General features: G+C 28.0%; 2 protein-coding genes across 5 annotated transcripts in view; one reads left to right on the forward strand and one right to left on the reverse strand.

The window, feature by feature from the left end:
- Window positions 1-5,553, reverse strand: part of LOC129984026 (synaptic vesicle glycoprotein 2C-like) — a 77,438-nt gene extending 71,885 nt beyond the window's left edge. The window contains exon 1 of the mRNA XM_056093778.1: window positions 5,450-5,553. The gene's annotated coding sequence lies outside the window, so the exon portion shown is untranslated. The remainder of the gene's footprint in view (window positions 1-5,449) is intronic.
- The window catches only part of LOC129984028 (epoxide hydrolase 1-like), a 96,097-nt gene that overhangs the window by 64,836 nt on the left and 5,620 nt on the right, over window positions 1-25,641 (forward strand). For 3 of the 4 annotated variants that reach the window (XM_056093782.1, XM_056093781.1, XM_056093780.1), the window contains 5 exons: window positions 15,894-16,074; window positions 17,592-17,887; window positions 18,708-18,876; window positions 21,472-21,604; window positions 23,174-23,373. In XM_056093782.1, coding sequence (XP_055949757.1) covers window positions 15,921-16,074; window positions 17,592-17,887; window positions 18,708-18,876; window positions 21,472-21,604; window positions 23,174-23,373 — 952 coding nt within the window. In that variant the 5' untranslated portion in view covers window positions 15,894-15,920. Of the gene's footprint in view, window positions 1-15,024; window positions 15,288-15,893; window positions 16,075-17,591; window positions 17,888-18,707; window positions 18,877-21,471; window positions 21,605-23,173; window positions 23,374-25,641 lie in introns of those variants that run through there. The other variant, XM_056093779.1, reaches the window with a different exon arrangement.

A 25,641-nucleotide genomic window follows, 5' to 3' on the forward strand; every position in this document is an offset into this window, starting at 1 on the left:
AATTTGGTACCCAACGAGCAGTGTTATTAATAGTGCATTGAGAATAATGGTAAATATTTCTGCTACTCCTGATAATTTCCCAGATTCTACATCTGTTTGTATTAATTTGGGTAGAGAAACTGAAAAGCATACAGAACAAAACTTCAGTCGATTCCTCTGATTCTGGAAGCAGAATTCCTCATTCTTTAAACAGCTAAATAGATATGGAACGTCTATTTATTCATTTACCAAAACTAAAAATCATTATAAACCTAGTATGAAAACTTACATAAAAAAGGAATATGAAAAAGAACTAAATAAAAATAAATTCAAATTTTGATATAAACATTCAAAAACTATTCTGCAATCTACACATGCTGATATGTATTTTAAATATGAATTACTATAACCCACGCATTTGTTACATTGAAGAGATGGATAGACATGTGAATAAATGCCTATAAACAGCATTTAGCTTTTATACTAACAGACACTTGCTTAATACATTTTAAAGAGGAGAAAAGAAACTTTCTTGTTTTGAAAGAAATACAGTTATTTAAATAATATATAAATTTCTTATCACCCAGTATCAATAAGTTTAAAAGACGCCTTTGACCGTCTTTTACTTTAATTACGACGATTGCATCTAAAATATCATCAAAAATTGTCTTTTAAACTGTGTGTTTCAATACGAACCTTCCAAATGCAAGAGGTGACTGTAGATTATATTTTATAGATATATGCTAATAGGAGAGTCATAAGTTCAGCTGCTATTAGCGATTCAGAAGTTTTCCTGTTATGAAAGTAATACTACCTCTACGAAGATTTTCATTAGTAATCATTAGTAGGTTAATGACAGAAAATTGTTGTAGCATGAGTCAAATATTATTCAAAATAAGATTTAAATCAATTCTAAAAGTAAAAAAAAAGAGTATTACATATACAGTAAATTACATTAAATAAGTCAGTTTTCCTTATCCTTTGGAAAAAAAAAGCAACTTATTTTGTTCTTCAGCTTCCTATTTTCTACTTATTGAAGCGTGAAAAACCAGTTGCTAGTTGTATTTTCTTAATAAAGTGCTATTTGAAAGAAAAAGTAAAAAAGTAAAATGATTTTCTTTAAAAAGATTTTGTATTTAACGCTCTTATCTTTCATTAGCTTAATTTTATTTGTTTCTAGGGTGTTTAAATCTAAAAGAAATCAAGCACATTTCTTTATCATTTTTTTCTTTCTTTTGCGAGGTTTACTTACACAGCGCTCATAGATTATAACTTTTCCAACAATACACACTAAGAAATTTAAGTTGACTTTAAATTTAGAAAATTTTTCAGTACTCTGATGAATGAATTTTCTGCCAGATGCATCTTCACCTCCTACGAAAACATGACAGGTTGAACAGTTGAACTTTAATTAACAGTCAACATCCACATTCTGTATCCTGTTTTTCCAAAGCTGTCAAAACTATGCAGTGTTTTCTTTTACTTCTACATCTACAGCACTTATCAGAATTAACCAACCGTAGAAAGTTAATACAATATTTATTAATAGCAGAACCCAGTAGCGAAATGCCCTCATTTTTGTAAGTAAATATACAAAATGCCCTCATATATACATAAATGCACATGACAACCTAGAAGATAACAGATAGTACTTTCCAGGACAATGCCCTCTAATGGCATGATAGAAATAGCTAACAACAGATGAATCTCATTTTTAGAGATATCGAAGAATCAAAAATGCACGTCTGAAATTGTAAGCCTTTTTTTTATATATAAATTTTATTGTTGGTTTTAATCGGTTAAAATATCCCAAAAGTTTGAAATACAACATCTTAGATCGCGGTTTCCAATCTTTATTTCCTCTCGAATTTTTGGTAAGTCTTTTCATTTTTGAATTCCCCCTTATTATCATGCTGTCCAGTCATTCCTTCTCTCAAAGAATTTTTTTAATGTTGTTAAGGATTTCGGTTACTTTAAGAGTCAAACGACTCTAATTAATTTCATTATATTTTAAGTAAATACTTTTTATTTAATATTTTATCTCCATTTTATAACAGCCTAATAACCATCCACTTCCGAGCAAATAAAAACCACATTGAAATAATTTCGCATTCATTCATGATGAAAGCTAACTATGATTCATCTTGTTATTTATTCCAATGGATGACAATTTGAATGTGATCCTTAAATGTATTTCAAAAAATTGTGTTTTTCTTTTAGTTCAAATAAAAAATATGCTATTTCATATGGGGTGCTACAATATGCGTAAATTACATACATATTACGATATGCACACTATGAGGATATATAGGTTTTTAAACATTCTATATTCGAGAAAAGGTATTAAATATTTTGTTGATTTAGCATTGAATTTTTTGTAATCTTCTTCTACTGTTATTCAATAAGCTTCCGAACTATTTAGAAAAATAAAAAAAAAAATAAAAATTCATTTTAATCCCTTTTGTTTTGTATCTTAAAAGGTAAATTTTGTGATTTCAACATGAAAATCCAATAATACTTTCGTTCCCTCATAAATGTTCCACTGCGTACCCCCAGGAGTACATGAAACCCAGGTTGCGAATCTCTGTCTTTGACTGTTAAGGAAGTTAAATTGCTCAGCTTGATTTTGTGTAAGTCTAAATAAGCAAATTGATTTTTGCTAAATATTACTTGCTTAATTTGCTTCTTTTTATCAGAAGCTTTTTTTTTTTGCTGATACAACAGTTGAACCATTAACTCATTAATCTGGACTCCCTCGATTAGTTAATCCGTGATGTCACTAAACGCTCATGTATGATGGAGAGACTTGTAACAGCCAGTAAACTAATCTCACTGTTGGCACAGACTACAGATTTTTATCTTCCATCCACTTGAAGGAAATTAAGGCATTTTTTTAAATTTCTTCTTCAAAATCTTTGTCTTTTTTGAGAATCATGTTCTAAATGTTTCTGCCGATTGCGGTATCGAATTTTCAGGTAGTGGACGACATGGATATTTATTGCAAGATGGGAAGTATCTCAAATTCAGGAAGTGGACGACATGCATATTTATTGCAAGTTTGGAAGTATCTCAAATTCAATAGCAACATGGATATATTACTAATAACAAAAATACAAGCAAAGAAGGTTTACTTCATTTTGGAAAATAAACCCTAAAACAATAATTCTTGCTTAAAATAATCAAGAGAAGTTAATCCGAATTCTAAGAACTGAATATTAGCTCCACTTTTTCTCCACTCTATCAGCACTCAGCCTTCATCCTCAGAGAAACAAGATTCGAAACATGATTTCGTCCAAGATTAGAAATGTATGTGAAATAGATATACACTAAATCTGAAGTTGAGGATCGAAGTCGTCCTCAGTGGCGTAGAAATTTGGATACGAGGAGGCTGGGTTAATTGCTGTCTTCATCAACTGATAACTGTTCTAAATTGCAAAATCTGTTCCCATTATTTTACTTTTACTGCAAATTTTACCATTACCATTTGTCATTACTCAAATGGTAATGGCAAAATTGCATTAAATAGAAACCAACGAAACAAAACAGAGAATTGAAAAAGCCTATTTGGTATTGACCTTTCACACTTGATCGCTTGCAAAACATTTCTGTCCATTTTCAAAAAAGGAAGATGATAATCAATTTGATTTCAAAAAAGGAAGATGATAATCAATTTGATTTCAAAAAAGGAAGATGATAATCAATTTTTACTGCAAATTTTACCATTACCATTTGCCATTACTGCGCTTTTACTGCAAAATTGCATTAAATAGAAACTAACGAAACAAAACAGAGAATTGAAAAGGCCTATTTGATATTGACTTTTCACACTTGATCGCTTGCAAAACATTTCTGTCCATTTTCAAAAAGGAAGATGATAATCAATTTTCCATATGTTTTTCTGTCAAATAAAGCATGGTGATTCTCTCCTATGTTCTTCAGCATCTCTACCACATGTTAAAGATTTATTATGCCAATACTATAAATACCATTAAAATTTCTGCTATAAGGTTAAAAGAGAATAATATTTTCATGGGAAATATGCTAATGTTATGAATTAATTTGCAAAGTATAAGGACATTAATTTACCAATTGTTGAGAATATTAAACATTCCTGCTCATGTGTTAGTTTACGAATAATTCAAGCTCTCCCTGTTTTCTGCGCAAAAATTAAAATGACATTTGGAAAACAAGTTTATTTTATCGACATAACTGATATCTTTTAAAATTTCTGTATGAGCAAAATCTATTTTCCGCGTATTTAAGGAAATGCATTTTGTATATACAGAAAAAAAATCTCTGATCGTCTTCCTTTAAAATAGGAATAAATGAACAATTTGTAAAAATTTTGGAAAGTTGAAGGAAAAAAATCTCTGATTAAAATATGAAATATATTTAAATTATTATTATACAGAAGCAAAATCTCTGATCGTCCTCCTTCAAAAGAGGAATGAACATCTGGTAAAAGTTAAGGAAATTTAAAGAGGGAAAAATCTCTAAGCGAAATATGAAATATATTTAAATTATTACTGTACAGAAACAAAATCTCTGATCGTTCTCCTTTTAAAAAAGGAATGAACTTCTAGTAAAAATTTAGGAATTAGGAGGGGGAAAATCTCTGATCGAAATATGAAATATATTTTAATTGGTTTAATCTTTTATTTACATCTTCGTCTCAAGATATTATCCAGTGAAAAAAAAAAAAAAAAAAAAAAACATCCAATCCACTGTGTCATGCACTGCGATTAAAATTCATGTTCAAAAACTTTAAATAAAAGTCTTCATGACTAATATAGAAAATACATTGAATAAAAGTTTGAAATACAGAAAAAAAAGGAAAATGGCAAGACTTTTTTTTTTTTTCAGATAAAAGATAAAATAGTGTCAACGCTTTTAAAATCATGAATAACTGTTTTGATGCTGTGATGATTAATCCATTTTAATTACTTTATTAATTTCTTCAACATTCAAAAGCAATCAGCTGAACGCTTTTATTTATATATTAAAAATCTTGTAACTATTTGTCATATAAAGAAAGCCTTTGGTTGATTTGATAAATTTCGTCGCTTTAAGCAATTTAAACGCTAAGAAATCTAACTGACAGTGCTACCGAATTACTTTTAGATATGAAAATATTATTCCATTGATGAAACGAAACGATAAGTGAAAATAGTGAGATTTTATAAATGTATTGTTTTGAAAATAACTTTCTTTTAACTTTAAATTCTGGAACTTATATTCTTTAACTTATATTTAACTTTCTTTAACTTATATTCCCACAGACAAAATCATCAGTTTTTCGACTCGTGACATTTTGGTAGCGTAGGCGCTGACTGAAAATAAATAACTCCGTCTCATCATTATTTTACGAACACTCTAATTTCAAATTCTTAATTATTTTATAATCACTTACTCGTTGCCCCATTTGTTATTTTTTTGTTCTAAATTTAGAAACACGTGCCAAAGGACTCACCTCTGAAATCAAATCCAAACTCGTTAAGCAGAGTGTTGAAAGTCCAACGATTTTAGTGGCTGCTGTTCTTTCTCACAGGAGCCCCAGCCTCCTGGTACGTTTGGAACACCATTCGTTGCGCCCCCTCCCCTGCTTGAGCATCGATTGCGTGCAAGGGCGCCACCTTGCGTCTCGCCGTTCCAAGCTTAATGCGAAAACTTTGGAAACAGTTCTAGCTTCTTTGCTTTGGAAAGATGTATCTTCCCTGTTTAACCTTCATATTTTATTGATGGTGTAAAAGATACACTTGCTTCCGAGTATTTTTCATATTTCACAATTTATTATCAAGTAATTTCAAGAAAAGAATTTTGTAACCTACAAACTTTCTATGATATATTACAGATTTATCGATATTACAGTAAATTGTTGTTATATTGTGCTGGACTGGAGACACAATTCATTATCATGTCATTATTGCATTTCAATCCTAAGTGGACTATAAAAGACCACAGAGTCTATCCAACCTCCCTCCCGCACCATGGGTCGGTCATTAATCCTATCATATATTGACATAAATATTAAACATAATGCAACTTTTATATTTTTTCAAAACATGCTACATTGGAGAAAGGGACTACTTTTCCTTGACTGGTGGAGTGCCCACCTCCCCCGCACACGTTATGTTCGACGGCAGCATAATTGTACCGGCAGATTATTTTTCCATTTACCATTTCTAAAAGCTAGAAAATTGCAGAAGTAAAAAAAAAAAAAAAAAAAAAAAAAAATATTACAATGGGGGGAAAAGGGCGTAACTAAATTATATAATTTTTTACCTTAATATATACTATAGTTTAGTTTTAAATATACTTTAAAACTAAATTTTTTACATTGTGTTACAATACTTCGAAGTTACATTGTGTTACAATACTTCGAAGTTACATTGTGTTACAATACTTCGAAGTTACATTGTGTTACAATACTTCGAACAGTTACCTAATATCTTAAAAATATGAAATACTTTAAAGCAGTCGTTTTGCTTAATGTGGCATTACCTCACCCGAGGGGTAATTGATAATGAGAAGCTTCCGACATGGTGGTTGGTTCTCGCCACCCTGATGGGTAAAGAAAAAGGTGGGGATCTAACTCTTCCCATCAATGACGGGTTGTACTTCCCAAGAGAAGGGTTGTAATGTGGCCGGACAACCCTTCCCCTGGACAACCTTTGGAACCTTAGGACTCAACCACAGTTCTCGCCAATGTTGCTATTGCTGCTGTCCACTGATTCAGATTTTTCATTGTGTCTTCCGGGGTCGGAGTAGGCGGTTTAAGGTTAATATGACATTACACTAAATTATGCCTTATTCCTTGGTCTGATGAGTTGGCGAATGTGACTAAGATCTATGTGACATCTGAAAGTCTATTTCGATAAGTTAAGAGAAGAATATGAATTAAAAGTTGCTTGATCAGGCTGTGTTTCATTCTTCCTTAACATCAAATTCACCAACAGTGTTCCACTATAAGTTGTTGGGGGAGGGGATGGATTAAGTTCAACGCAATTGCATTATTACAACCCTGACAATTCTTGGCGATCTACTCTTAAATTTCATCCCCCTCCCTCTATACGAATGCACTTTTCCTCCATTTTTTTTTCTCAAATTTTTACAATATTTACACGCGTGCTTTCCCAATCAGTATCATTGCACTTGCATTTGGAAATAACTAGTTTTGAGGAAATGTTCCAGAATTGTATAGAACGAGGCATACCTGTGAGATAAAATTAATTTTAAATGGACTTTTTCCATTTTTGTTTAAATGGTTTGAAACAAACTGGCGATGATTCGGAGCAAACTGAATAAATGATTAAACCTAAAGATCAAAGCTATATGTTTTCGACAGCAAAACATATAACTTCCCATGATTGAAAAATTTCCTATCGAAGTAAATCCGCATTCGGCTAAAACCATTTTCAAAGAAAACCATTGAAAATTGTCTATTATTACAATTATTTCAATCTGCATCCAGTCTTGGGAAAAAAAATAACAACTTCTGCGAAATGATAATCTAAGTTTTATCAACACTATAGTTTAATAGTTTTTAAACGTGTATTACTACAAATGATATTTAAATATCACATGAGCTTTCCCTCAATTCCAATGATTGAATTTGACCACCTCGAGGGATGCGAAATCCAAAAATTTCAATATTCTGGTATTCAATCATGCTGGTATTATTTAAATTTTTTTCAATCTTTTCAGATAAAAATTTTCTATACTTCCTTGATAAAATTCAAAAAGGCTTTCACAATTTTACCATGACCACTGAAGAAAAGCAGTAAAATGAACTTCTATTATTTATCGAAAGGGGGAGCAAAAATGAGAGAGAATAAACGTCCTCAATTTCTGAGAAGGTCTTGGTGGAATGCATTTATTGGCTGAACCAATGTACACTATGATGTCTCGCGATATGAGTTCACACACGCATCAAAACTAGCGGGGAAGTCCCCCCAAAACTTTCACACATATTCTCTAATAAAGGTGTTATCCCAGAGAGCGTCTTGCATGGCAGTCTCTCAAATAATTACGAAATATTAATTTTTGACGTAAATTTAGCATTTTTACTGAATCTATCATAGAGCAGTCATAACGTTACGGTTAGAGTTAAAATTGATGTACGTTCACCAAAATTAAATATTTTGAGGCGATTTGTAGCTAATTTTTTTGTAATCTCTAAAAGCCATTTCTTACCGTCTCTATTATCCATCCAGAAATGCAGTTTTTAGCCGAGTGTTTGGACGAATGGCAGAATTTTGATGTACTTGTCGAAAAATCGTTAATTAATCCGAAACTTTACCATGATTACGTATCTCGAAATGCTTAAGCTATTTTTAAGCTGGATTAAACCTTTTTGATTAAGTTTATTTCGTCATTTCATTTATATCTTCTTCCTTCTTACTGATTGTGGATTTTGGTGATATAGTGAACCATCTCCTGAATATTTCTAATAATATTTTGCAGGTCCATTAATTAGTTGAGCGAATCATTGGATTTAATGCACCTGTAAAAATATTCAGTTTCTATATCACGTACGTTAGCGTTATATATATATATATATATATATATATATATATATATATGAATCGAAATTTACAGATGAATGACTTTTGTTTTAAAATGTATGCAATATTTTTCTGCCACATGTATGTCTAGGTACTTGTTAAAAAATATCTTTTAATGTGGACTTTTCTCCTTGCAGTTTCAAAAAATGGATCAACAAAAGAGGAAGTATCTCTTATTGTTCAACGATTTGGTTTCAAATTTGAAACATATCTACAGCTGTGATGTAATGATAACCTACAAATGTCATACATCTAGCTTTTTGTATTCTTTAGCTGTTTTGTTCGCAAATTTATGAGTTAAAATACACAAATGCATTTTTTATGCATAATCACAAATCCAAAAATTCTTTTTTTTAATTATATAATTTATAAAATATCTCAAAAATTATTTTTTTTAATTATATAATTTATAAAATATCTCAAAAATTATTTTTTTTTTCGAATATCCCTTAATGTGTAGGTTTTTCTCCTTGCAGTTTCAAATACAGTAAAGAGGAAGTATCTCTTATTTTTCATCTATTTAGTTTCAAATTTGAAGCAGATGTACAGCTGTGATGTAATGATAACATACAAATGTCATACGCGTAGTTTTTTTTTAATTCTTTAGCTACTTTCCTCGCAAATATATGAGCTTTTCTGCAAATGCACAAATCCAAAAATGCTTGTTTTTATTTTAGATGGTCTAATTTATAAAATATCTCAAGAAGTATTTTTTTCCGAATTGCTTTACATTCTTTGAGTATGCTTCTTGTGAGAGAAAGAAACTATTCTTTTGAGTAATATTACGAACCTCTATGCTATTAAGAACGGACTGTATACATTGAGATAAAACCATCTGTTCTATTTCATAGGTGAGTGGGCGGAAGAGGAGAGATACTGATAACAAAGAAGTCACGCTAAGAGATCATCATCTCCCTTCACACAGAATTATGCATCTCCGCCTTTCTTTCTTTCTTTTTTTTTTTTCTTCGGAAGGGAAGGGCAGGGGGAAGAACAATCAGAAGAACTCAATAGAGATCTATTTTTAAATTCAAAGACTAATTTTATTTTCACTCATACGGAAAAATTCATAGAGAAAGCATTACAAAAACAACAACAAAAAAGAATCGTGTTACATATATTGATGAATCTGCCTGCATTTAAGAGCTCTCTGAGTCCGAAAAATACATTTCTGGAAACATGTCTATAAATACGATGATATAGAAACGCAATGAGCTGGGTCAATGAAATTTGGTATCAAAATGATGAGTTTCTTTAAAAAAAATCTGATTATGGGAAATCTTATTTTTTTTTCCTTCGTGTTCATATAAAATGTTTTTTAAATTTTTAAGATCGAGTTGGATAAAAATTAGAATATGATTCTTTCTTGAAAACAATAGACACGTTTCATATTTTGGACCAAATATGTCAATAGGTTGATCGTCTGTCTGTTGATTGCATGTATGTGAAGACGATTATTAAATAAATTCAAGATGCTTAAAGGAATGAAACTTTGCATATGGCTTTATAAGCTTGCGTTAAATCAGAGGAGTAAATATTTGCCAAATCTTTGATTCACTATAAAGAAGTTCAAAATGAAAAATCCTTTTTTTTTTTTTTTTTTAATTCCGTCCGTGTTTATTTAAAATTTTTTTCAAATTCTTAAGGTCGAGACGGATAAAAACTAGAATACGATTTTTTTTTCATAATAATAGATAAATAATAAATTTCATAATAATAGATTCAAAATAATAGATAAATTTCATATTTTGGGACAAATTTTGATTCATTATAAAGAAGTTCAAAATGGAAAATCCTTTTTTTTCCCCCTTCATTTTTTTACGAAGCACAAAAGGCACAGAGTATATTAAGATGTCTATATGCGCTACATATCTATCGAGTCTCAAAGAACAAAACTCATTGGGCAAGCTTTGGCTCTTCCTCTATAATTCGTCTTTTTTTTTTCCATTTTTTACGAAGCACAAAAGGCACATAGTATGTCTATATGCGCTACATATCTATCGAGTCACAAAGAACAAAACTCATTGGGCAAGCTTTGGCTCTTTCTCTATAATTCGTCTTTTTTTTTCTTTTTTTTTTCATTTTTTTACGAAGCACAAAAGGCACATAGTATGTCTATATGTGCTACATATCTGTTGAGTCACAAAGAATAAAACTCATTGGGCAAGCTTTGGCTCTTCCCCTATAATTTGTCTTTTTTTTCCATTTTTTTACGAAGCACAAAAGGCACATAGTATGTCTATATGCGCTACATATCTGTCGAGTCACAAAGAACAAAATTCATTGGGCAAGCTTTGGTTCTTCCTCTATAATTCGTCGTTTATATATAAATTCTTATAAGAAGATATAAATATAGTGTGTTAAAATGAATCTTATATGGCCACCTGATTATTAGTCGCATTTTCTGGAACTGTCACTTTTACAATAGATTTTTTGTGATTCTGTTTCTTTCCCTATTTAGATTTTTTTTTTTTTTTTTTTTTTGTCAGCTCTGTCTCAAACAATTTATTCTTCGATACGGACTGTTTCTAGCATAACATTTACGAAATATTTTTTTTAACATTATTCTTCAATTATGCCAGTACTTTATCTCTGGCTACCGTATGTTTTTATGCGTGCTTTTATTTTTAGTTTTGTCACTGTTTTTTGCTTTTTGTTTTTTAAATCATTTTTATAATTATTTTAATTCCAAGATTTGTCCTTCGGCTCTGTATATATTTCTTCTTCACAAAGCCACTATGCTGTCATGTCTTTCTATTGTTATTTGTCTCCATCTGTAAATCTAATATGTTCTATCTTCTCTGAAAGATATGACTGTTGTAGATCTCTCATCGAATACTTTCTCAAAAGACACGATTCATTTTTCTCTTTCCACGTTTGCCCATCACCACCGATTGCGAATATTTATGATTCCAGGTGAAGGGCATTTGTCCCTTCACCTGGAATCACAAATGCTTAACATATTCCACTGCTTAAACATATTCAAAAGAGCTTTGAATATGTTTAAGCAGTGGCGTGAAATTTTTTTGAAAAGTATATAATTTAATACAAATGTTTAAAAATTTAAGTTATTCTGTTAAAAATTGGGAATTGTTATTGGCCTTTAAACATATTCAAAAGCTCTTTTGAAATGCTGTTATCAAAACACAATTGTTTTATTTGTTATAATATCAATTTCTTTGATAAAAATAGAAGATAGCTTGCTGTAAAAGTTTAGACACGATTGTAGATTTCTCATGTATATATGCACGTTTAAAAGAGGTGATGCCATAGACCTCAAATACTTAAATTCTACGAAGATGACATTTCTGAATCGTGATGTCACGCGTAAGATATTCAAAAGGATGAGATTACGAGGATTTGGCTCCCAGAAGTTGAGGGCAAGTTCATTTCCAGGATTTCAGTTATTATTAATGAATATTATTGTTGAAGAAATCTTTTTATCAAGTTTTATCTAGTGGAGGGATATTATGAAACAAAACACAAATCTGGAAAATGAAGTGTAACGAATAAATAAAATTATTGTCAGATCCTAAGACAGGCCAAACAAGGACTGTTTGTGCAGTTCAAAGATTATCGGGGCTTTCGATTTCACTGGATATGATTTGTAGACAAAATATTTAAATAGGAACAATGTTTTATAGCAAAATGAAAACTTAACCAGGAACTGAAATCATGAAGGTTGTTTTGGACTCGAATGTCATATGAACCGAAATGACAATCAGTAATATTTAAAAATAGAAAAAAATCTTGGTTTGGATTATCTATTATAGTTGGCCGTCGTCTGGGCATGTCTTACAAGAAAAAATTCGGTGTTTTTCATTCCCCGACAAGGCGGTGATTCGGTGATGATCTGGGATCGCCTTTTCTGTAATGGACAAATGTCTGTGCCCTTTACTACTGGTCATCAAATATTACAATATTATTCTAAGACATTGGTGATAGTCTTTTGTAATTTAGTAAGCTTCTAAGTAATCCTCAGTAGAAATGCAGCAAGATGATGTTTCGATTCACACTGCAAACAGCACAAAAGTCTAGCTTAATTCTCAGAATATAAAAATTCGAGACTAGTTGAAATGTAGCCCAGATCTCAACTCATTGGATAATCTTTGGAGCATCATATGCAACAAAGTTTATCATAATGGAAGGCAGTATTCTATTATAAATGATCTATTGAAGATATGTAGTACAAAATCGAACCCCAAACCATGAAAGAATTAATTTCTTCGTTGGGAATTCATATTTATGATCGAATCAATAAGAATGATGCGCAATCAGATTTCCCAATTCTATTTGTTTTAATTTAATTTAATTTTTATTTAAACTTTTGAGACAACTTTAATTTTATTTTTAATTACTTAAAACGTGAAATTTTGCAGTCAACTTTTATTGTTATAAAAATGTGCATGTTTATACAGCGCATTACATTGAAGAAAAACTATAGTAGGCATTTAGATTGTATGTATTTTGAAATCTGTTTATATTTGTTGACCGTTTAAACTATTGCGTTTCAATATACTTTAAAATCGGTGGAAAAATAATCCCTTTAATTTATTTCTAGATGAGAATTATAGGCAGCATTAGTTTTCAATTAATGGAGTCAATGGATAATCAATCGATTCATAGAACAGTTGAACGCAGTTATGCATTCGGGAACAAACTAACATTTTATAGATTTCGGACACGTACTTTCTAAGTGTGAGAAGTCGAAATAAGTTCAAATCTTAAGACAACAAGTTTTTCTAAAACGATGTTTAATTTTGGAAAAATGTGAATTTAACTGTTTGTAAAAAGAGTTGTTTCTCAAAATGTGCATTTAAGAGTTAGGTCTCGGTTGCATAACTTCATTTCAATAGTATTTTTCATCTGATAAATCAAATCAATTGATGAACTGCCTTCAAATATCGATGAAGGCAAAAATGAAAATAGAATACTCTTTTTTTATTTAAGAATCATTTGCATCAAACACAAAATACGAAAAGGCGATTAGCATTCCTAAATTCTGTTAATTAGATGTAATCCGTTAAAAAATATTTAAGTTGCCTTTTATTTTAAATGGAAACGAAAATCAGTTTATATAATATTTTTTAAAAAATATATATACTATAGAAGGTTAGCATAAATGAATGGTCGGAATTTAACATTTATATTTTCAAAGCTATTACGCATACTGTAATCAGTAATATATGAAAATGCAGAAAAACATTCCCATTTTTTTCAGTTACAAATATTTAACGTATGAGCCTTTCATTACTCGACAAATATCTAATCTGTTATCAAATCCGTTCCACATTTTTTGTAGTTTTTACTCTGTTAATTGTTCTTGATGCAACACTGAAGCTCCCTTTAACTTATTGAAAATCTTCGGCAATGACGACTTATAAAAGAGAAATCGAATTAGGTAAGATCCGAAGATTTTGATGGCCATGTGACTAAGGATAGATCAATGCTATTTGCATCTCCAATCTGGCATTGAGGAAGATTTTCATTTACGAGCATCCAAATCCCAATGGGATGGGACATCATCTTTTTGAAAGATAAAATTCCCATTATCCCTCGTAATTGTGGAAATAATTGTATTCCCAAGATGCCCAGATAATTGCTATGTATTAAGCGATGTTAAAAACAAAGTTTGGGCATTTTTTATGTTTTCATACATCATTATTTATATTATATATGATAGTTCCGGCAATATAAATTTCTTAAATCCTGTCACTCATTTATGATTAACGTGCAATTTCTTAGAAAACAGTTCTATGAATATAGCAATATTTATGAACAATTAAAAACAACTTTAAAAAATAGTCAAACCATGAATTCATTTTTGTAGACATCATAAGCTTGTAAAATTTGAAATGTGCAAAAATTTCCAATTGAGAAAATTATAGTTATTGGAAAAAAAACAAAAACAAAAAAACTATCCTTGGCTTAAATAAACATTAATTATTAGTGCTAAAAAGGAAAAGATAAAATTGGAAATCGAATTGCAATCTAGAAAATTTATATTCTCTATTGAAATAAATCTAATGGAATATATACAATCTATTGAAATTCATTTATGAATATTTTGGAAGAAATCTCTGAAACTTACGCCCTTGGTCTTATTTTCTTAACATAATAAACATAATTAATTAACATAATTTTCATAACATTTTTAAAACATAAATCTCACAACCTTTTCCCCTCACATTTTATTTTTACTAAAATGATTTTCCCACGGTCGAAACGATAGAACATAAATAAATAAAAAATTTTAAAAAATGTAAATTTAACTGATGATGATTAAGTATAAATTAGAGATTCATAAAATTTTTACGTCAACTCTTTTGATTCTTGCGACATGTGTTTGTTATTCTTAAACAAATCTTTGCAGTGCTACTTGCTTGCTTTCATTAGAGAAATAAAATGAATACTTTAACTGTGTTTGCTGACATGCGCAGTAGTTCAATACTTATCGCGTGAGTTTTGACATCTCGTTGTTTTCGTTTCGATATCGCGGCGGCGTGTGGTCATAGCACATTGCCTGCGGCATCATGAATGACCTGTTCGGAATCCTATTTTGAAGTTATCTAGATAAACAGTCTACATCGGCATCGTACAATTTTCTGTTCCTTGAAAAAATTGTGCTTCTTTATTTAAAATTTCTGTTAAAAAAATTACGTTTTCTTAAATCTAAAAAGTAGATTCAGACTTATGAACTTTGATCCTTCTTCATCATTCAGAAACACCCCTGGAAAGTAAAAGGTAATGCGAAAAGAAGTTTATATTTTACACTTTATAAGTAAATATTATAAATTATAATAAACAGATTATAAGTAAATATTATAAAATATAGTAAATTATTTTATAAAATATATTAGTATGTTCTTTATATTGGTGAATACATTACAAGAATAATATTTTTTTAAACTTTGTTTTGAAATAATTGATATGCAATTTTTAAAAGCTAAGAACAACGATTCTGGAGCATACGCCGGAGAACACATCTTCATTCCTTCCTTCCTTAAACATTTTTATAAAATTATTTTCATTAGTTTTATTTATTGGGATAAATTCTATTTAATGTTCAAATTTCTTTTTCTACTTGATACTAAAACTCTTGATTAAAATTTCCTCATCTAATTAGTTATAACTTTGGCTGTATTAGTTTTCTTTATCATGTATTGCAACATAACCAAACAAAAAATTGGCAATGATCTAAATGAGTTATAAAAGTTTCATAAGAAATCATATCCATTAAGAGATATGTAAGAAAAATTAACTCTGTTTTTCTTGTTTGTATATTTATGAATTTTGAATACATATATTATAGCTGTGTCAGTCCTTATTTTTTGTTTTGTTTTTTTATAGTACTTGGCTGTTAGAAAAGAAATAAAGATGGTTGCTTTTCTAGTTTTCTTATCCATCATTGGCATTCTGTTTGTCAAGTTTTTATATAGCTTGATCTTTAAAGGTTATAATGATCAGAGAGCATCTAAAGGATATAAGGCTTCTTGGTATGGAAAAGATCCACCACCAACTTTAAATGATGGTATGTTCAGTAATTGAGTATGCAAACATAACACATTGTTTTTTTATAACTTAAAATTTTTTTCCTTGTATTTAAAAGATTTCTGTATCAAATATTAATTCAAACTTCTTAAATTGCTTTAACCTGATAAATTAGATATACATATGTAATTCTTTAAAAAGAAAGTCCCATTTAAATTTATTCTGAAATAAGAATTCTATCTTATATTAATTTTGATCTTTTTCTAAATCTTATTATGTGCTGTTATTCTAGCATTATCATATTTAATTTTTGTAGGTTAATATATTGTAATTTTTTACTTTCATCAGACATTCATTTAAGACAGTGTTCAAACATTTTTTAAAGTTCATTGTATTTATTACAGAGGAGCGGATGATATTGTTTTGCTTACTGTTTGTTTGCATTTTTTTTAATTAAAAAAAAAATTTATTTCTTGAATAATTCACTTAAGCTATTTATTCTGCTTTTCTAAAATGTAAATTTCTTTAATCTTCAAAATTTCATTGAGTATTGTTATTAATATCTCATTATGTTATCTAGAAAATTATTTGATTTGCAATAGAAAAGTTATGCAACTGATTAAAACATTTCCGTTTACTGCCCAAAGCCCTTAATAAATCTATTTTAAAACTTATTGTTATTTAACAACATTTTAACACAATTTTGACAAAAATTAAATACTGTATAATTTTTTTTAGAAAAAATAGTAATTTACCATTTTAAAATTATAATTGTTAATAATAATTTTCTGATTAATTTATAATTTTTAAAGTTTCAATATTTTAATTTTTTTTTTATAAATCTGAAGATTATTGCTAAATGAAACTATCTTCTTTTAAGATAGCAATTTTCTTATGAAATAGTATAGTGCTTTCTTTCCTGTTCAATTATTGGTAAATTAAAACCAGTTATATTTCTGCAATTATTGTTCTTGCCTTTTATTGTGAAAGATCAATCTTTTATTTATTTTTTGTGCAGGTAAGGAAATAAAATTATCTACAAGGGCAAATAAACCTATTGCAGTTTGTTATAAGGGAGAGTAAAATCTTAACAGCGTAGTAGTGGAGTATATCTGTCATCTTGTAAAATAAAAATATCTACTGATATGTTGTTTGTGCCATCCCCCCCCAAAAAAAAGGGGATTAATAAATTAATTCACTGTGCTACTAAACTTAGATTTCTTGATAGGGAATTAATTTTATATTGCATATTAGAATTTATAGTGTCTCTTATGTTTTCTCTATTTGTAGTTTTTGAATATTCTTATGACAATTACTTATTTTGCTTATTTATAAAAAGATTAGTTAATATTCAGTTGTTTTAGTTTTCTCCACACAATGCTTATTTATTTTTTGTACAGAAATTAAATGCTACCAATTAATTTTAAAAAAATTAAAAATTTTCTTCATTAATCATTATTAATTTGAACTTCATTAATCTGAAATTGTATCTTTCTGACACTTTGAAATAATCATACAAATGAAACTTAATGATTTTTTTCATTTTATGATTGTTAGGTAGCCAAGATGATGTATCTATTCATCCCTTCAAAATAGATATTCCCTCAGAAGTTATAGAGGATTTGAAGAATAGATTACAAAGAACCAGATTTGAAGAACCCGTTGAAGATTCCAAATTTCATTATGGATTTAATCCCAAGTACCTGAAAACTGTGTTAGAATACTGGAGGTCACAGTATGACTGGAGGAAACAGGAAGCTGAACTCAACCGCTTCCCTCAATTCAAAACACGCATTGAAGGCATCAATGTTCATTTTCTGCATATTAAACCACCATTATTACAAGAAAGCACTGTTAGTTCTTTCTCAGCTTTACTTTTTATTTATTTTGATATTTTTCTGTTCATCAAACTGTGCACAAATGGGCCAAATATAACAAAGGAATATAATAGTGTTTTTTTGTTAATTTCGCAATTAAATTGTGCTAAATCTTCATTTGACATCTTTTGGTACTTATTTGTTACTGATTGGAGATGCTACATATCTTCTTTCTCTCTCCTTTTTTTTTCTTGCCTAGATTTTAGAAAAAAATTGAAAAAATTTTTTACAGGAAAATATGTTATCATGCTTTTAAGATTACTATATATGGTAACTTTCTAGATATTTAGACTGCAATTGAAAAGTAATATTTCATATAAACATTTGAATTTGATAATTAATGCTAATAATTTAAGAGAAAAGTACTGTGATTATTCTCTAGTTTTATGATTGTGTAGGAGATAGGATTATGATTAGAAGATTACATATTTTTAACAAAGGGAATGTGTTGCAGTTGATAAGCATCTAATAATGTAAAATAAAGAATTCATTTTAATATAAAAAGTGGCTTAAATATATATATATATATATATATATATATATATATATATATATATATATATATATTGTATAAACATAATTTGATTAATATGTAGTAAATTTATATTTACAGAGATTTAAAGGCTATCCCTCCCCCCTATAAATGGCTATATGTTAAATATTTCATGAATGAAATATTTTTATAAAGAAAAATTACCTTTGTTACATATTTAAATATTCATTACATAATCCTTTCATTAAAATGGAATGGATAAACTGATATATAGCAAAGTTATAACTGTATATTATGTTCCAGATTAAAGTTATTCCACTGATGATAATCCATGGCTGGCCTGGCTCTATTGTTGAGTTTTATAAAATAATTCCTCTTTTGACAACTCCTCGCCCTGACTGTAATTTTGTATTTGAAGTTATCTGTCCTTCTATTCCAGGATATGGATTTTCAGAATCTCCTCACCGCAAGGGCAAGTATAATTTTTTAATGCAAATTTTCTTTATATTTGCTCAGTATTTTTACTTGGTATTTTTATTAACTTAAATGTTTAATGATTATAGCATAATCCAACCTTGAAAAACTTTATTTTACAAAATGAAAAAGTTACAAACCTTATTTGCCAATTTTGAAATGTTTAGTATGATCATTATGGAATTCTTAAACAATATGTTCTCAATGTCTAAAATCATTCTACACTTTGCAGTTTGTTCTACATTATAGTTTGAATAGTTGCCACTCTTGAATTCATCATTCTTCCTCTGTAATACTGAAAAAAAAAAAAAAAAAAACAATTTAAATCCTTGTGTATGTGTGTGTGGGGGGGGGGGGAGTAGTTACTTATGCAAAGATTTAGTTTTTAAAAATTAGAATATTTTTTTGAGTGATGAATCTGTTCATTTAAAATTTTTGTTCTTAAGTTCATATATATAATATTAGTTGCAGTAAAAAAAAGACCTTAAATTTGATTTTTAATAATCAAATATTAATCTTTTATTCATCCTTTAAGTATTTATTTTGAAGTTTTAAAACTATTTTTTAATTAAATTTAAAGCTTCTACCTTTCTTTTTTCCTTTTTTAAATGTAACTCACTAAAGTGATCTGTACCAAATATAAACTATTTTTTCTGTCCTTAATAAAAGGCTTTGAATTTTTTTATAATTTTTAGGTTAAGTAAGTTGTGTTTTCCTTTATGTAAATATTTAATTATAAAATAGAATGTTAGCTTCAGTAATGGAGAACCATAAATTTGGGTACTCACTTCATTGAAAATTTGTAATATATGTTGGTTAAATTTCTAGAATGCCACAGAGTTTTTAAGTTTGTATGGAATAGGAATTTTGGAAATCATTCACAGTTTTTTGCATTGTTGACATCATTTAAATAAAATTCATAATTGTCTCTAATGGACCTTGTTTATTTCCAAATCAAAATATTAATAAAATTCATTTAGTTTGATTAATATGTAATATATTCATATTCAAAAATGTAACCAATGAAAATTATTTTGTATTGCAAAATAAGCTAGATAGAATTTTATTGCATCTTTTTTCTAAAAATTTACAAAAGAATACATAAAGTTGCTCAAAAGATTTTTTCTTAAACATTTCAAAAGTCTTGATAGAAAGCAACATTTACTATTTCCAAAATAATCTAAATTTGTCACTAAAATTAAGCTAGTTATATATATATATAAATACATTGGAACTTCAACAATTAGCTACAAATTTATGTTAATTTTTGAATATTTTTTGACTTAGTAATTTTAGCATTTCTAATTCTTTTTATTCTTCACATTGAAATAATTTGCTTAATAAATGATTTCATGCAAGGAATTCAAAGCATACATTTAATTGAATTTATATTATTAAACTGCAATGATTATTTATTATAAGATGGAAGCTGCATTACCTTTAGTTTAAGGAAAATCTTGTTCAACTATTATTTTACATAATTATATGCTGAGTCTTTGACATAACATTTTGCTTATTTAATAGTAAACATGCTTTTAACATTTTTTTAATGAAGTCTCAGTTTGTGTTATGTTAAATATATTGATTTGCATGCTAATATGATGTTAACATGCTAACATATAGCATAATTTATATGCTTTATGTTAATAGTACTTATTAATGCTATATATTAATTACATGCTTATATGTTTATTTACAACTATGGATTATTTATTCTTGATTACATGTTGGTGTTGATTTAATATACTTAAAAGAAAAATTTCGTTTATTGTGAGAATAAATACATTTAATATGTGTTTACATTAAAGAAAATAATAAATCACTTTACATAATATTAAATGACAAAAAAAAAGTGACTGAAATCACAAATAGAAATAATATTTTTATATATGTAAATTTAATTGTATCACTACTGGTGCAATTATAAACAATATCCATTGTAGAAAAAAGTTGAAATTTGATTAAATCTATTTATTTTTATAAGAGGTATGATTTATCATTCCAAAGAAATTACTATTATATTACTATATTATTTTTTATGAATTTATATAGAAAAAAATGAATTTATGTATAATATGCATTTTAGCATAATTATAAGGTACTGTGCTGAAATTTAATGACCAACATTTTTATTCTATTAAAAATTGCATATTTTTTCTGGAAAGAATGTCTTATTTTTATATTTACCTGTGTTGTATATATCAAGTTGAAAATATTAAAAACAAATTTATTATATATCAAGTTTGATGAAGTTATTTCTTATATTCTTGAGACATTCCGCTGTTTTTGTAACAACTTATTATGCAGTTGAATTTTCATTCATTTAGAATGAAAATTCAATTATGTGTAAGTCTAAATTTTGCAGTTTTCTTGCAAATGATAAATGCTAGATTACTTTAAAATCAACCAAATATAGTTCCAAAATGAAAATGATCATTGTAAAATCCACCTCTAATGAGAACAGTGGAGATAAACATAGAGATTTAAAAAAAACTGTGATTTTAATTTTGCAGTTCATTTTATAATTATATTCATAATAATTAATGTGAATGTATCCAAAGTGTGTAACTGAGGTGTTCCTTTGTCTTTGAAGGCTTTAATGCCAGGGCTGCAGCTAGAATCTTTATAACCTTGATGGAGCGCTTGGGACATAATTCATTTTATGTTCAAGGTGGTGATTGGGGTTCATATATTTCCTCTCTCATGGCCAGATATTATCCACCAAGGTGATTTAATTATTAGTTATGATCATTTAATTTTATTTCAGCATTTTTGTAAGTTGCAATATTAAAATTGTTTCTTTTTTTTATTATTATACTTTCTTTATTGTTTATATATATAAAGTTCTAGCTGAATTTATCAAATATATGCTTATAAAGGCAAAAACTTCTACATGAAAATAATTTGAATTTTAATCAATTTCTGATAAATGCAAGAAAGGATTAAAAGCATTTGGAGGGGGAAAAAAACTAGTGTAATAATAGGGATTCCCCCCCCCCTTCTATAAATTTAGAATATATGTTCTAGATTTTAAGTAGGCAAACTTTAGCCTCTGAGCCTTTTGTAATTGTTTGAATATTTGCTTGAGGAATTATTGTTAAACCAAAAAGAAAAGTTTCAGTTAAAACTTTTTTTAAATATACCTTTTTATTATTTGGAGTGCTAAAATTGGATGTGCTTTTTAATCACATTAGTACTTGAATGATATAAAAATACAAGGAAGTTGCATATAACATAGCATTTAAACATAAAATTTCTGGCTCTTCTGTACAGATTTATGATTATTTAGAAACGTCAAATTATGTATAATTTAACTTGATATATAAACAGATTTTTTAGTGTTTAAGGGAAACATATTAATTCATTGTTAAGATATTTAAACAATAATATGTTAATTGTAACGTGACTGTATAAACAGCTAATGACTAGAATATATTAATATTTAGAATTGCAAAGTTTAAAATATATCATTAAAGTTGATTGATATAATAGAAGGGTGGGAAACAATGCTATATTATGGATGCCATTTATTATCTGGTTCATACAAGATAGGCTCAACTTTTGTAAGACTAATTCTAACATGCCATTAAATAAGCATAAATCTTGCTAAATTCTTCTGTGGTGATGAGCACTTTGAAATGTAATTATATGGATGAGAGTAGTAAATAATTGTTGTTACTGCTGAATGCTTATATACTACATTATTGTCAAATAGCTTTGTTAGAAAATTTTAGCAATGAGAAATAGTGTATTATTGTTTCTTATCTAGCAAAAAATTGGGCAAATATAACTTTTTCTGAGAAACAGGTAATTAATATTTGGTTTCCAAGTGCTTTGTCTGATTTACAGAGTTTAAAAAATTGTTTTATATGATTTGCATGTAAAACTTGTGTTGAAAGTGTTTGAAAAGAGTATTAAAAGGGAATTATTTTTGGTAAAATATGTAAACTGCTAGATACCATTAGAATTTTTTAAATTAGTTTATGCCAGCTGTATAAATTGTGGGGCTCTTATAATTAGATAATTAAAGACATATTATTTATAATTGATTTATAAGTAATAAATTATACATGATGTCATGATTAGTAATAGATAAATTATTTGCTGCTCACTACGAATTTCAGATTCATGCTACTTTTTTGGTAATTGTTTTTGATTGCAATCAATAAAAAATATAAGATGTTGCTTTATTATTTTGCAGTGGATAAATTTTGTAGTCATTTCTATTAATCGTATGGAAAATTAGCAAATAAATAATAGATGGAGTGCAATTAAATGCATATATTTTATTCTAGGATCAGAGGTCTGCATGTGAATATGTATTTCTTCATGCCTCGACCTTGGGAACTATTTAAGGGTGCTTTGATAGCCCTTTTTCCATTCCTTGTCAGGAAAGAAGAATATCTTACTACTTTTCCCCTCAAAAAGAAAATTGGAATGCTTCTTGAAGAAGGTGGATATTTTCATATACAAGCTACTAAACCTGACACTTTAGGTAAGGTGCTTTTTATTCTTTTTTAGCATTAAGATAAATTTTTTCTTTTAGTTAATTTCTCTTTTATCATTTTAATTATTGTATCAGATTACTGCACACTGTGGCATTTAAAATAATCACATGGATTTCCCTCACTTTCTTTTATTGATTTTTTTTATTGTAGGAAATATGAAATTTTTTCTTTGTACTTCATAAAAAAATTGCCGCTTGTCCTTATTTTGGAAGTATTTCTAACTATTAATATTTGTAATTCATTTATGAGGTTGAAAATAATTTCTAATCATTGAATAAAAAGATATATATGTATAGAAAGAGAGAAAGAAACGAACCAAAAATTCTTTTAAAATATTTCATAGCTTAGAATGCTGCTGTTTTTCTGCACATTTCTATGAAGTTTTGATAATTTATATTTCAGGACTATATTTGATACACAATATATTTTTTTATATAGATGAATTATTTAAATTGCTGCTTTGCTGTTTTTTTTATATTGATTTATTTTCAAGCTGTTTTTATTTTTGCCTTCAGAAAAGATGACAAGAGTGGAAATATCTGCAATAGTTAATTTACTATTCAGTTGTGTTTTATAATTTGCTTTAATATATATATATTGCAACTAGTTAACTAATGTGCAGATAATTTCAACTTTATTAAAATTTCATAATTTTTTTAACAATTATTCTGTGCAGTTCCTTTTTAGCAGTTGACTATAAAGGCCAAGTGATTAACTTCATTACCTACAAAATATTCAATACCTTTCATTTCGTTTATGCATTAAAATTTAATATCAGTAATAAAATATTTTTTATTTATATTTCCTGATTTAAAAATTGATGCTTTCAGTCTGAAAATCTCATTATGAAATTCAGATTAATGTAAGTTGATAAGTGGAACAGCTGTTCACCAAAGACTGCTGGGTCACACTAGTTTAATAACATTTTGTTAATATTTAGGTGTAATTGCGATTATGCAAAGTTTGTGCTCTTATTCATTATGAAGCATGCAAAATACAATTTGTAAAAGGGTAGGGGCATTATTTTGGTTTCTATTCTAGATGCTGTTTTATGTAGGTATAGATCTGCTTCATGTATAGCATAGGAATCCCTGTGAAGTTGAAATATTTTATTTCCTTCATTTAAAGCAAGGCAAGGTTTGTAGATGATTTAATATAATCATCCACCCCCACCCACACACACTATAGGATTAAGAAACAAATGAAAAGAACATTCAAAGACATGTAATAAGATGATAATGGTAACTGATAGCTTAAGTGAGCTAACAGATAATTTTTTTATGAGCTTTCCCATTCACAGATGGGATTTTATTTATCAGATATTTGTAAATTAAAACTATTTAAAATTTATTCTCATATTGTAAAAAGATCAATATCCTAAATTGTTCCCATGTTTAATTTTTTTAATCTTTTTAAATTTTTCAAACTATGTGGAAGAAGAAGTAAAAAGAAAATGTACTTTTCTCATAAAAAAGCAATTTCTCTATTCTTCTGCCACCTTCTAATAGCACCCAGTACTCTTTCTTTGCCATCCTCACCTTAATTTTGCAACTATAAATCATAAGGATAGAGATTTGCTTTTTTTAAAATATAAATTTTACTAAAACAAAATGCCAAAATTTTATGTATGCATAACATTTTTGAACAATAGATTTATAGTGTACTGCTGGAGTTTTACTGCCATTGGACACCTATACAGTTCGATGCATAGTGTCGCCACTTTGTTTGAGTTAAAAGAGACTATTGCATATGTGCAAAAAATACACTTCCAAATATGCCATAGACTAAATTATTGAATTTTTCTTTTGCAAATTTTTGTTTTCAGTTTTTATTTCTGGGTTTATTTACAAGATTTTGATTTCATTACTGTCTAATACTCTAATACTTAATATATTACTGTCTAATACTTAATATATTATGCTAACAAAGAATTTAGTTAGCATAATACAGATAAATCAATTTAATTTATAACATAATAACTGTAATGCTGCAATGATTGATCTGATTTCTAGTTACATAAGTCGCTTTGTCTCTATTGTTTATTTTATTTTGATTTTTTTTATATTTATTATTTTCTTTATATTCAGAAATTAAATTTAAATTCTTATATAAATAATATATTTTATTCAATATTACTTCACATTAATTTTATTAAATAGCCATCCTTTTATTGATTTTTGAAAAATTTATTCGTAATGGGAAAAAGATAAACTTAATTTTTGTGATTAAAATGCTCTAATTTTCTAAAAAACATA

This window comes from Argiope bruennichi, chromosome 9 (assembly GCF_947563725.1).
Source record: "Argiope bruennichi chromosome 9, qqArgBrue1.1, whole genome shotgun sequence".
NCBI lineage: Eukaryota > Metazoa > Arthropoda > Arachnida > Araneae > Araneidae > Argiope > Argiope bruennichi.